This window comes from Anguilla anguilla, chromosome 10, assembly GCF_013347855.1.
Source record: "Anguilla anguilla isolate fAngAng1 chromosome 10, fAngAng1.pri, whole genome shotgun sequence".
Taxonomy (NCBI): Eukaryota; Metazoa; Chordata; class Actinopteri; order Anguilliformes; family Anguillidae; genus Anguilla; species Anguilla anguilla.
Genome location: NC_049210.1, coordinates 44,478,106 through 44,491,221, shown reverse-complemented (window position 1 = coordinate 44,491,221; position 13,116 = coordinate 44,478,106). Strand labels below are relative to the sequence as shown.

The 13,116-nt window shown below is 44.1% G+C and overlaps 1 protein-coding gene across 12 annotated transcripts; it reads right to left on the bottom strand.

The window, feature by feature from the left end:
* Nucleotides 1-493: 493 nt before the first annotated feature.
* LOC118206405 (ATP-dependent RNA helicase DDX4-like) lies at nucleotides 494-11,994 on the bottom strand. 12 transcript variants are annotated; one of them, XM_035379092.1, is made up of 27 exons: nucleotides 11,901-11,993; nucleotides 10,754-10,790; nucleotides 10,474-10,507; nucleotides 10,245-10,304; nucleotides 9,475-9,537; nucleotides 9,133-9,195; nucleotides 8,831-8,893; nucleotides 8,622-8,654; nucleotides 8,108-8,170; nucleotides 7,924-7,950; nucleotides 7,674-7,736; nucleotides 7,478-7,537; nucleotides 7,311-7,334; nucleotides 6,142-6,201; nucleotides 4,888-4,953; nucleotides 4,627-4,662; nucleotides 4,507-4,551; nucleotides 4,216-4,358; nucleotides 3,674-3,826; nucleotides 3,284-3,438; nucleotides 2,909-3,038; nucleotides 2,502-2,668; nucleotides 2,021-2,166; nucleotides 1,786-1,885; nucleotides 1,323-1,593; nucleotides 883-990; nucleotides 494-758 (listed from the first exon to the last, which is right to left on the bottom strand). In XM_035379092.1, exons 2-27 carry the CDS (start codon nucleotides 10,775-10,777, stop codon nucleotides 702-704), a joined length of 2,214 nt encoding a protein of 737 aa, XP_035234983.1. In that variant the 5' UTR covers nucleotides 10,778-10,790; nucleotides 11,901-11,993; the 3' UTR covers nucleotides 494-701. The 12 variants fall into 12 exon arrangements, with proteins under 12 accessions (XP_035234983.1, XP_035234989.1, XP_035234985.1 ...); XM_035379098.1 differs by having other exon boundaries at nucleotides 10,754-10,787; nucleotides 11,901-11,964; XM_035379094.1 differs by lacking the exon at nucleotides 11,901-11,993 and adding an exon at nucleotides 11,659-11,891.
* Nucleotides 11,995-13,116: the final 1,122 nt, after the last annotated feature.

The following is a 13,116-nucleotide window of genomic DNA, read 5'->3' as shown; positions in this document are numbered from 1 at the left end:
ATTAAATACACACTCTAGAGCAGGGCTGCCCCAACCCTGTTCCTGGAGATCTACCATGCTGTAGGTTTTCAGTTTGAACCTAAAACAGCACACCTCATTCAACAGCTAGAGATCTCGTTGAGCTGCTAATAAGTAGAATCAGGTGCGCCGAATTGGGGTTGAAATGAAAACCTACAGGACGGTTGATCTCCAGGAACAGGGTTAAGTAGCTTTGCTCTAGCTGTGAAATGAGGTGTACTTTGTTATGGTTGGAGTGAAAATCAACAGGACAGTTGATCTCTAGGAACAGGGTCGAGCAGCCCTGCTCTAGATGTAGCTAAATTAGCAAGACTATTCTCAGAAAATAATTTTAAAAGCCCCTTTCTATGTATTGCTTTATTCCCATTACAAAGTAATTAGACACACAAAGTGGTGCTATACTCTGGTGAGTTATGCAGTTCCAATACCATGGGACAGAAACAGCAAATGCATACCCAAATCTGACTCTGAGAATGTTAACCTTCACTAACAGGCTTACAGGTCCCACAGCTTGCTTTGCAGAATGCAAATGCAATTTGATCTTAAACTGGCCATCAGTGTACTTCTGGGATGATGCAATTTCATGCATATTCTAAACCTGGAAGATGCAAAAAAAACAACAACAAAAAAAACCACTTGCATAAAAACCCCTGTAAGCAGAATTCCGTGGCACAGAGAATCCTTCAGTCCCAGGACTCTCCCCCATCCTCGTGGCTCTCGAACACGGGCGGTGCGTCCCTCTGGGTGGGGGGGGGGGACAGAGGGAGCAGTCAGTCACACACACACTGAACGCCTCTGTGAGCTACAATATCCGCCTACTTTCCCACATCTGTAAGTGTGTGTAACTCCAAACGGGTCACATACTCTGCGCGTGTCCACGGACGGGAACACCTTCCCGCGCGGGTTAAACCCAGTGGTGCCGTGGGCACTGAAGGCGATTTCCTCCAGCCAAGAGGGAACTTCCTGTTGGGCCTTTGGACAGAGAGCGGTGCCAAAGAAAAAGCAGTCACACAATACAGGCCTTTTATGGAAGAATTCACGTCATTTAATCCAGTGATCTTCATTACTGAGCCCGGACAGCCGCAGGGTCTGGTGGTTTTTGTTTTTCACTCAGCACTTAATTGATCAATTAAAGAAGTCAGCGACACAGTTAACTCACCTCATCTGGCTTACTGAGTTCAAATCGGTTGCTGATATTAAAGTAGAAAAAAAAAACCAGCAGACCCTGTGGCCCTCCAGGACCAGGACTGAAGACCACAGACTGAATTCATAAGCAAGCGCGTAATTAAAGAGAGAGAGAGTACCCCCGAGAGGACTTTCACGAGCGACCGGGCCAGCGGGGTGTCCGTCGCCGGGTCGAAGAAGGACACAGCCCTCCCGGTGTTCCCGCAGCGCCCCGTCCGGCCGATCCGGTGCACGTACTCCTCCACGGTGGACGGGAGGTCAAAGTTCACCACGTGCTGCACGTGCTCGATGTCCAGCCCGCGCGCCGCCACGGACGTGGCCACCAGGACGGGGCACCTCCCCGAGCGGAAGTCCCCCAGCGCCTGCTCCCGCTCCCGCTGCTCCCTGTCGCTATGGAGACATGCGCTTCAATTGGGTAACTGCCCGTGACGGAACCCTCCCTGGCACTGACCCACTTTAGCGGTGTGAGCGGTCACTAAATGGCACTCAATATGGCCGTCTGCACTAAAATAGCACAGTACGAAAGACATTAGAATGATCCTGAATTAATTTTCCATCATTATGCAGTAATGGAATACATACCCATGAATGCTTGTGGTAGATATGTTCTCCTGACAAAGAAATGTTGCAATAAAATCAGCTTTCCTCTTGGTCTCTACAAACACCATTGTGCGTTCCACACCTGTAAAACATAGGAAGGGTGCATTTCTTCACAACCTAAATTTAAACAAATGCATCATGCCAAAAACCTAAATATTACAACAAACAGAGGTGAGCTAAGCCTCTCTGTACTTGTGCTGTGGGGGGTCTTATGTACCGGTAGTCTGCAGGAGCTCCACCAGCTTGTCCCGTTTAGCGTACTGGGTGACCTCATACACGTTCTGCTCCACGTCACTGCAGGCTCCGCCCACCTGACCCACAGCCAGGAAGAGGTAGTCAGTTTTCAGGAAGTCTGCAGCCAACCTGCGGCATTAGAGAAATTAGCTTGTGAAAGGAGGTTTAAATTTCTTTATGAAAAAAAAAATTGCAATTAATATAATATAAATATATTTACTATAAATTACCATAATAGGCACAGCCGACTACACCAGGCTTACATTTTTGTTAGTTAGCAAAAGTTATCATTAGCAAACATATTTTTTCCTGTTTGCCACAAACAATTGCCAACATTCGTAGTCTGAAAAAAGTGTAGAGCGAATAAAAATGGCTGCCAAAGGGATGACAGAGTTGTTAGAAGGGAACATGGCTGTCCGCGAATGACCTTCTTGCTGAACGCGTGTTGGGACTGAAGCCCATACCTCTGGATATCTTCAGGGTAGGTGGCGCTAAAGAGGAGCGTCTGGCGCTGCTCTCGGGGGGGCATGCCCGCGGAGCCCACCAGCCGGCGCATGTCGGGTTCGAAGCCCATGTCCAGCATGCGGTCGGCCTCGTCCAGCACCAGGTACCTCAGCTTGCTCAGGCCGATCTAGAACATTCCACGAGAGACAATGGCTAGCACAGTGCACACTGGTATAGCTAGTTATAAAAAATAACTTAAAAAAATTTTTTTTTTTAATAAAACAATATTGCAACCATTTTTCTTAATTGTGCAAATCATAACTCATTGGCTAAAGGAAGCAAGCTACTAGTGGCTTCATACTGAAAGTAGGCAAGTCCCAAAGTCCCATATTCTGTCAATCTACTTCATTTCTTTTGGTGAACATACCTTTCCTCGTCCAATAATGTCCAGCAGTCTCCCCGGTGTTCCACACAGCACATTGCACCCTTTCAGCACCTCTCGTATGGTGTAGCCTGTGCTGATGCCTCCGTAGACCACCACCGGACGCACGCACGTCCTGAAGCAAAACCAGCAAGGAGATATTTCACACAGACCCTCACACTAATTCTGATGTAATCAACCACACTTTCCCATTCCCTTAAACAGACAGCCGTGCTCAGCCAGGTTCTCATTGTGATTGTGAATAGATCTGAGTTTCAACCAAAAAGAGGTTCCTGAGTGACAAACCTCACTTTTTGGGTACAGGTGTGTGGTAGCAGCTCTCTCACTTTCAGGAACGCGTTCGCGGTTCGCGCTCCTTACCCGAAGGCGAACTTGCGGGCCTCCAGGTAGATCTGGTTGATGAGCTCGCGGGTCGGGGCCACGATGATGGCCTCGGGCTCCTGGACCTCGCTGTAGCGGCTGGCCGCCACGCCGTCCGCCATCAGCTGCTGCAGGATGGGCAGCAGGAAGGCAGCCTGGAGGGGCGGGGCCAAACGCAGGGTTGCCAGACTCCAGGTTTATCCCCCAAATTATAATTCAAAATCAACCAACTTAAAATCTCCCATCTACAGTTACTTCAGCACATACTGTATTTACACTGAAACCCTCAACAATTTTTCAAACCCCACCATTTGGGGCGTTATCGGAGTCTGGCAACCCTGGCAGAAAGAGAGTGGGCGTGACCAGCGTGGTGTTCTCCCATTGGCTCACCGTTTTCCCGGACCCGGTCTGGGCGCAGGCCATGAGGTCGCGGCCCGCAGCGATGATGGGGATGCCGTGCTTCTGGACGGGCGTGGGCTTGGCGTAGCCCGACCTGCTAACGTTCCGGCCCAGGGTTTCACACAGACCGGCCTCTTCAAACGTCTGCGGGGGCCAGGAGGGAGGAGAGCGCATCAGACAGACAGACACACACACACACACACACAGACCGGCCTCTTCAAACGTCTGCGGGGGCCGGGAGGGAGGAGAGCACATCAGACACAGCAGCAGCAGGAGGACAGCGGGAGGGGGGGGGGGGGGGGTCAAGTGAAGGAGCCCAGACCTTCAGGCTTCAGGCGATACCTGGGTATCACCTGCAGTCCCTCACATTTAAGGCTACCGTGTAATTGTTGCACTGCAGTTGCATGGTATTCTAAACAATGATAATCAGGATGCAATGAAGAGGCCAATAAATAAAATGTATTTTTGTTATTATTATCACTACATGTAAATTCTGGCCACTCCCCTTTCCCTGTGATGGACAGCCCGCTCACCACGATGGCCTGGGGTGGGTTGCTGCCGCTGACGTCCACTAAGATCTCGTCGTACTTGTCGAAGTTGATCCCGGTCTCGTAGTGAGCGAAAATTGACTCCTCCTCTTCAGGGGGTGGGGGAGGGACATAGACCACCTTGGGACCTGAAGAAGCGAGAGACAGTGAGACCCCACATACAGACCATCAGTCAGAGTTTATATTGGTTGCCATAAAATTTCTCAAAAATACTGTACTACTTACTAAATGAGGCATGAACATTTAACCAAAGTGCTTTAAGCAAAATTGACCTACCACCATCCTCAGCTTCGCCTTTCCCTTCATCGTTAAAGGACGGCCCTAAGAGACGAACAAAGTTAACATCTGCACAAGGTTCCAGTTTTCAAAAGATTTGCAGCACGAGCCATACTGAACCTCTGGAGAACACTTCTTCATCCTGTCCTCTGTAACCTGAAAGAAGGAGTAGCAGAGGTTTGTAGAAATCCCTAACTGAAAATAATTGTTTGACAGAGCAACAAGATATGCATTAATTCAAGTTAATGCGAAAGTATTTCAATTATCAAAAAAGCCAGAAAACCAGAAAAGCACACCCACTTCCAAAACATTTTTTAAAAAACTTCCTACACTTAGTAATTTGAAAAACTAATTTTCCCAGCCAGTCTTGAGGCACTTTACCTCCACCACCAGCAAATCCTCCTCTTCTACCTCCTCTTCTTCCTCCTCCTCCTCGGTCATCACGATCTAAAACAAAGAGAAGCTTTTCACGATCCAGTTTCCCATCTGTTAATTAGAGAAGCAAAATAGCCTGGTCTATTTGAGATCTGCTGTCATCTTCAATGATGAGCTCAAAGCCTTCTTTCATGATGAAACTTGAAATATTGTTTCAATGGCTGCCACCTGGTGGCTGAATTGCAACAATACAGTAGCTCCTGGTGCATTTTTATGTTCCAACACTTCTCCTTAATTTGTATTTCTCTGCACTACGTTTTGTTACACATATACCTTTTAACAGATTCTTCCATTTGGAGGAAGATTTTTCTCAATAAATTGGTATAAATTAGTCATTTTTAAAAAGAAATAAACACAGGGGATATAAATAACAGACAGGAAATTGATTTATTGGCAACATCTGCGAATAATGATTCAATGAATCCAGAGATATTTCCCTCATCCATAACCCATTCATTAAATACCATTTCATTAAAGATGAAGGCATCATTACTGCAGTTGCACAACTGACTACCAACAGCAATTAACATCCTCATATACTGGACCGCACACAGACTGCAACAAAATCCTGCCAAACCCCTCTCTGCTAAAGTGGCCAAAGTTATGCATGATCTTTGAATCCGTCTGTGCTACTGCTGTTCAAGGTTGCTTTGAGAACATGCTGACACAGTGCTTGTCATGCCAAGAAGTGAGGTATCCATTTGCCATACTTAAATATGATCTTTCCCTGTAATTAAATGTATATAGTTTTATATTGCACTTAAGTGAACTTTATCAAGGTGAGGAAAATGTCATACAGCCTCATAATAATCAAATGTAAAGGATGTGCCTCTTGAAACACTAAACGCCCAGAGCAGGCTAAGCCCTATATCCTAGACATCGGTAGTTTAGCTCTTTGGTTAAAGATACACCATTAGCTGAGTGACTGGGAGTCAACTGTGCCAAAGGTTTCTCAGGTTAGCAGTGAATTAGCACCCGCTACTAGTGTGGATGCTGTGGTGAAGACCAGTCAATGAGAGCTGAGAGTTTCCTCAGTTCTGTCTCCTGAGTAGTGTGTGGTGTGTGGTGGATAATGGTTAAAAGTATCTGAGTGCATTTTCTTCCACTGCAGTGCTTCTGGGGCAAATGTGAATGGTGCAGCTGCAACACCAGGATCCAAAATGGAGTCATAATGGGGGAGGGGGGCCCACATTCAATTACCCTGACTGAAGCCCCCTCGACCCCCCCGGCCACCTCTTCCTCCGAACCCGCCACCGAACCCTGTAGAACAGACATGAAAGTTACCGTTAAAAACAATGCATCGCCACAGCACATTTACAGCACATCACACACAACACTGACAGACATCCTACTGGCCATCTGAGATAGCCATTCTGTTTCACAAGAGACATCTAAAGGAAAGGCTCAGCTGCAGACCCAGTCACTGGGAATGTGCTCAGCCATGTCACACATAATAAATGCTTCACACAAACTCTCAATTCTTAAAACTTGTACACCAGAACACAAACGATGGTTAAAGGGAGAAGTCACAAAAATTTGAGATTATAATTTTATCCCACCTTACACTGTAAAAAGAGTGAAAGACGATGATCTGATGTAGCGAAATCTTCCCTTATTTCCAGGGTTCCCCTCCTCTAATGTGTGGACAATAAAGGGGCACTTTTTATTAAGTACCTGTAAATCAGCCCTTGGTCAGGCCCCTTGCGTCTGTCAGTTAGACACCCAGGGCGCCCCAAAACCAACACTCTCTAAACCAACACTCCCAGGGCCATAATTTCCCCAGCGGTGGGAAGGAATGAGCGCGGGGAAGCAGACCCCTACACCCAGACGTCTGGGCACCAGGGTGGCAGTCGCTGGGAGATCCAGACAGCAATCCTGAGGAAGCTCACGCCATTTCCTCTACCGACTGTGAACACGTCCACGAGCGACTGATGGATGTTCCACACAGAACCGACTGCGTGTCTCGTCCCGCAGTTCAGGACAAAGTTCTCTCGCCGAGACACTTTATGACTTCACTCTCAATGCAAAAGGGCTTGATGCCAACCTGACTGGACGCAACTCGACAATGGTTTTGAAAAAGAAAAAAAAGGAACTTCCTTACCCCCCCAGCCAAGGACTTAATACTCTCCTAAAAGACCTGAACCATCAGTACTGTTCAACAGCTGCCTGTTCATGGTGTCCAGAGACAGGAAACAGGACAGACCAGTATTTAAATTAATTTTCAGTAAGAATACCCCACGGTTAGGTTACCCTGATCTGCAAATGCAGCGATCACAAGAACCTTTACAACCGACATGTGCTTTTGACATTCTTTAGTCATTTTCTATGTGAACGTTCAGCCAAAGCCAACAGACAACATAAATTCATACCATCGTTCCCGTTATCATCATTCCCTGTAAAAGAAAAAAGCCGTTAGTGACACTTGCACAAAGATCATACAATTTTCATTTTATTCCCAACTAAAAACCCACATGCATCCAAAGATCCTCCACTTAGAACTCACACTGAGGAAATTCTGACATTTTCAACAACATACCTGAGGAATATGAGCTGTTGTATCCTCTTCCTCCTCCTCCTCCCCTCATACCCCTTCCGCCTGTGCAAGAACACGCACACGCTCACACACGTGAAAAGTGACACTGAAGTGACATGAACCTCAACAAAAGTCAGGAATGAATCTTGACCAGAACAGGGGAAAATGCATTTTAAAGCCACGTCTGAAATGCTCCCACCTCGTCCACCACCTCTTCCTCCAAAACCACCCCCTGCAGTGCTCCACGAGTCGCCCACACTGTCTGGGGGAGAAAAAAAAATTTGACCACAGGTTGAATTGGCTCTTTTCTCATTGGCCAAGAATTTCATTTCCAGCAAATCGTATCAGTTTACGCAAAAAATAAATAAATGAATAATAAATACATTTCCATTTAATGATAATGCGATACTACCGCCCAGGCTACTTAGCCATAAGCAGTATGCAGATACCTTCAGTGTTTCCATTGCCGTCACATTCTGTGTTGGGAGAAAGGATGGGGGGGGGACGACGACAAAATATTCCAATCGGCTTACTTCATAGCACTGCATTACAAACGACGAGTAAACTAACCACATTTTAACTTAAAGGAAAGTATAGGCTAGAGGTGATTTATTTGGGAGCATAGATGCTCACCTCCACCCCCCTTGCTTCCTCCAAAGACACCTCCTCCACTGTTCCAGGAGTGGCTGTCATGATCTAAATACAAGAAAGGCTTTGTTAAAAACCTGCACCCACGCATTCATCTGCGTCTTAATGAGTGACAGGTCGAGCACAGGAAGAACTACAGTAAGTAGGCGACTGCATTGGAACACAATGTCACGTATTTCAAAACTGCCATTACTAAAACAAAAGCTGTGTCAATCATAACATTGATTTTAAGAACTTTTTAAAACTTGTTTTAACTTGCCACCCTGATTACAATCATTAATTCATCTTGACTGAAACCAGAAAACTGAATTCCATGTAGTCTTATTAACACACACACACAACCTTTGACTCAAAGGAGCTTTTTATAGGCAGAGGTCACTGTAGCCCCTAGAGACCTTTCTAAATCGGTACATTAAACACAAACTTAATACCAGCTGAACACCACAGTGCCCAAGAGAGGAAGATAAGAGGGTTAAAACATGCTCATAGTGAATCATACCTGTGGAACCCGTGAATCTGCCTCCCCTTGACACTTAGCCGAAGGTAAGACACAGCAGAACCACAGAAGATTAAGATCGCCAGCAACGTCCATTACAGTATGCAGGCACGGGTCAAAGACTTAATAAAACACGTGAAGTATTTTAACCTAAAAGTAAGTATTGGGGAAAACTGTACAAAAGGAAGAAATGACAACATGCACATGCTCACCTTTGCCTTGGCCACGCCCTCTAAACCCCCCGAACCCACTGTTCCAGGAGCTGCCGGCATCATCTGAACACAAGAAAGACATTCTTGACCCCCGGGAAACAGCAATCGGCAAAACACCGAAGAGTAAAAGACGAGTGAGTGGCACGAGGTTGAGTTAAGGCCATTGATCCAGGCTCACGCATCACAGATCCTTACAAGGGCTCGAATCTACAGGAGAGTGCTGTCTACAAATGGGACACACAAAGTGCTAATGTACAGGAAAAAGACGAGAAAAAATTAGGCAAACGCAAAAATGTACTCACCTCTACCCTCATCTCTCCCTCCAAACCCCCCTCCACTGCTGTCCCAGGAGCTGCCTCCGTCATCTAAACGTGATGGAAAGTTACGATATTCTTACATTTGTATTCATTCAGGAAAGAAGAATAACTGAAATCCTGAAAAAGGGGCACTGTACAAGCCCTTGAGCTAATTAGGATAAACATCAGGATGTTTGGCTTCTTACACTTTCACCCTGACCTTGAGGCAAGGGGAAGGCAAGTTTCACTGTATGTCATTGTAAAACTGAACCAGAACTGAAGACTAAAGGACAAAGGATCAGTATGAATAAATTCAAATTTCAAAGAATATTTTGAAAATGAACTCACCCGTGCCTCCATAGCTCCCTCCAAATCCACCTCCTCTGCTGTTCCACGAGCTCTCTTCATTATCTAAACGCCACACAGACTTTATTTAGCTTATTCAACAAGTTCACTTTGTCTCAATGAGTGACAGATTGAGCACAATGAGAACTGTAATATCTGTCAACTATCGTGCGCTGTTGCACTGGAACACAATGCATAAATTTCAAAACTGCAATAAAATGTTCTGTAATGGCTTCATCGATTATCATAATGACTAACTACAACAAACAATAACCAAAATAATAATAATAATAATAATAATAATAACTCCTGGTCAACAGAAATTCATGACTGTGTCTGTGTGTATTTTCTCAACAGCTGAAAATGCTTCTCCACTTCTTTGTCAAACTGCAGTCAGACGTTTTCACCAAGGACATAGTCTGCAGCTGTAGTTCATGCTTATCAGAATGTCAGATCAGATAAATGACTGGGCTCACTAAATAAGAGCAGCACTGTTTCACACCGGGGACGGGAACTAAATGCTTCCGTCCAGCATCTCATTCACATGCAACGTGAGCTGCAATAGTAAAACACACTGAGCTCAACTGGATTGGAAGACTGGAACTCTTTACATTTAAAACAGCAAGGAACACAAAAAATGGACTTCAAATCCTTAAATGAGTAGCTCCAGTTAAGCCCAAAATTATTCATACCCATGCCAAATTTTGAGTTATAGTGAATTTTTATTTGACTAATAGGTTTCTTCTGGCTGGAAATGACATAATATATCCTACCATTATGACTTCCACAACCTTCATTTTGCTGGCCTTCTCCGTAACAACTGCTTCCAAATGCTGAGGGAGAGAGTTAAATTAGCCACTGTGATCACCCCAGTCTCTCTCAAATCATTCAATGATATCACACCATAGCACATCCACTGATTTGAACTCCTATCCTTAGCTAATTATGGCAAGCATTTTTACTTTGCATCCTTAATAAAAATAAAATTTTTGATGTACTCACCCTTAGTTTCTGTGCTGCTGCTTTCTGGATTGGCCTTCAAAAAATAATAAATATATAAATCTCAACACCCTCTAGAAAAGGACTGCACTCCAAATATAACAGCATTCATTTTATAGACAGAATATGAACACAATCTGCAATACATAAAGGAATAAAGACTAAATTAAACTTTGTACTGATTGATGCTTCCCCAGAACACAGCCCACATGCCCTTGACCTGTAACAAGGTGAGTAACTGTGAACAGGCAGCTGCATTAACAGACAGAGGGTCAGACCTTACCAGCTCCTGCTCCCAGTCCTCCATGTTTTACACGCTGCTGTGAACACACGGACTCACATTAGCCCCGCAGATACAACGCTTCACATTTCACAACAACAAAACAACGCGCTCACGACTTATAACCAAAACTGATAAATAACTGAGGATGTAAAAGATACTGAAAATTGCCAAGAGAGAAAGACATGAATCAGAGCACAAGGCCTTACCAGAAACCACCCAGATGTCCAGCACAAAGCCGTGGACACCTGCTTTTAAACTGGCTCGAAAAACGGAAACCCCCCATTTAGGTCCACTAGCAATTTATATCTCAAATCAGGTGTAAACTCATGGGGGATTTTTTATCACCGAGAAATTAAATTATGAATGGGAAGGTCATACAGTTACCCACCAAATAGCCTGAGATGGACATAAAGATTGCAAGACAGTGTATCAAAGAGGTTTTTTTTATGGCACTAACATTCCTGTATAGACTAATGAATTATTTTTTCAGAAGTAGACGCCAGGGCAGATCGGCTTTGTTTATTTTAGGCCTCAACAGAGACCTTTAATTACCAAAGATTTCCATTGCTTGTTTGGGAGAGAGGCATATTTGCTGGCAGTAACATTTTACACAACAGCCACTTATTTAAAATGGAATGCTGCTATACGAAAAACAACTGTAATATTTAAACATGACTTCAAACATTTTATCCAACTACCTTAACTAGCCGGTGTTAACTAGCCACAGATTTAAATTAACCAGCAAGTAATTTAGCCATCAAGATTATTTTTAATCTAATTTTAATCAGAAATAAAATGCTCATATCAAGGATAAATGTTGTCACAGAGAAAAGAACAAGCAATACCCATGAACTGAACCGCATTCAAAAGTGCCAATGAGCAAGTCAGTTAGCATCTGCAGCTACCTGAATACACTACCTAACGGCAATCCCACAACGTCAAGGAAAACATGAACAAGCTATTTAGCTGCACACTCTGGCCAGGTGGTTGGTAACGTTAGTTACGAGCTAGCTAACTCTAGTTAACAAGCTGGAATATCGCCAATTGTAGTACGTGTAAATTGGAAATAACTGATTAAGTTTGCACTAAACTGTAATATCACACACTTTCCATTGCGCAAAAACTGAGTAGTGTCACAAAACCCTACCTTTCCAGACCTACCAGGCCCCAATTACCTCCTGAAAAAAAATCCACCTCTGCAGGACGCCAAATTAGCAGCGGGAAGTAATCACGTGGTATGTGTCAAATTAGGAAATATTCAGAATATCGGCGTGCTGGCCTACGACTGGGTTAGAAATATTTCTAGGGAAACTGCGGTTTTTGAAGATAGAGCACAAAATCAAGGTGAAAAAAACATGATGTTCTCAATTAAAAAGTAAACGTATACAGTTCTGTGGTCTAGAGGTTTAAACTTCAACTAAATTCACTGCAGTTGACCCATGGAGTGCTGTGTCTTCAGCATCCAATGCTGTCAAACAACAGCAACAACAAGAAAGAAATTAATCCAGTGTATTAGAAAACAAACAAAAACTGGCAACACTGAAAGCTATTTGAATACTGACACTGCACAATGAGATATTTTGGCTTTATTTCTTGAGAACATTGCCACAGGAAGAGCTGTGAAGACAGATAAACGAGGCAGGAACAGAATAGGGATGTGTGGTTTTTTGCTCAACATTTGAGATAAGCAGTGACGAGCATGTTTTCTGAATGGAAAAGGTGACTCATGGTGCCCACTGCTCATAATGCAATAAAGTATAATTACTTATTTTGAGGCCAGGAAAATAAATGGAAAGTTAAACAGATTAAAAGTTCACACAAACAGGTCACACACAATAACATATCATCGTGAACACTTGTCATAGGCTGCACAGCTCAGATACCCTTGGCCTTCTTCAGTAAACTGGACAGAAGTTTCAAACTGTGCTGGGTTTTCAGTGCAAGTCAATGACACTGATTGCACAGGTAGGCTACAATAATATGTCGCCAAAATGTCAGTTGGGAGTATAGCCTATTTCAGATTTAATGTACACACTACTTAATGTAATCTTGTGATGTAAATTAATTTTAATATTCACAACTTTCTGTCATTTAAACTCAAAGAAATTATTACGTACTGCTTTGTGGCCGCTTAAACACAAATTCTGTGTTCTAGAATGCAATTTTAAAGATTCATTAAACTATGGCTTTGCATTACAAATGCTCATACCCACAGTTACCCAGTCAGGTGGTTTATGCAACAGAGGGTGATATCACCCCCTCAGTTACATTGTAATTGGTCCTCTTAATGGGGGACATTGGTCTTTAGTTCAGCAAGCTAATTATATGTGTCAAGCCAAGAAGATAGCAAAGTGTCTCTATCG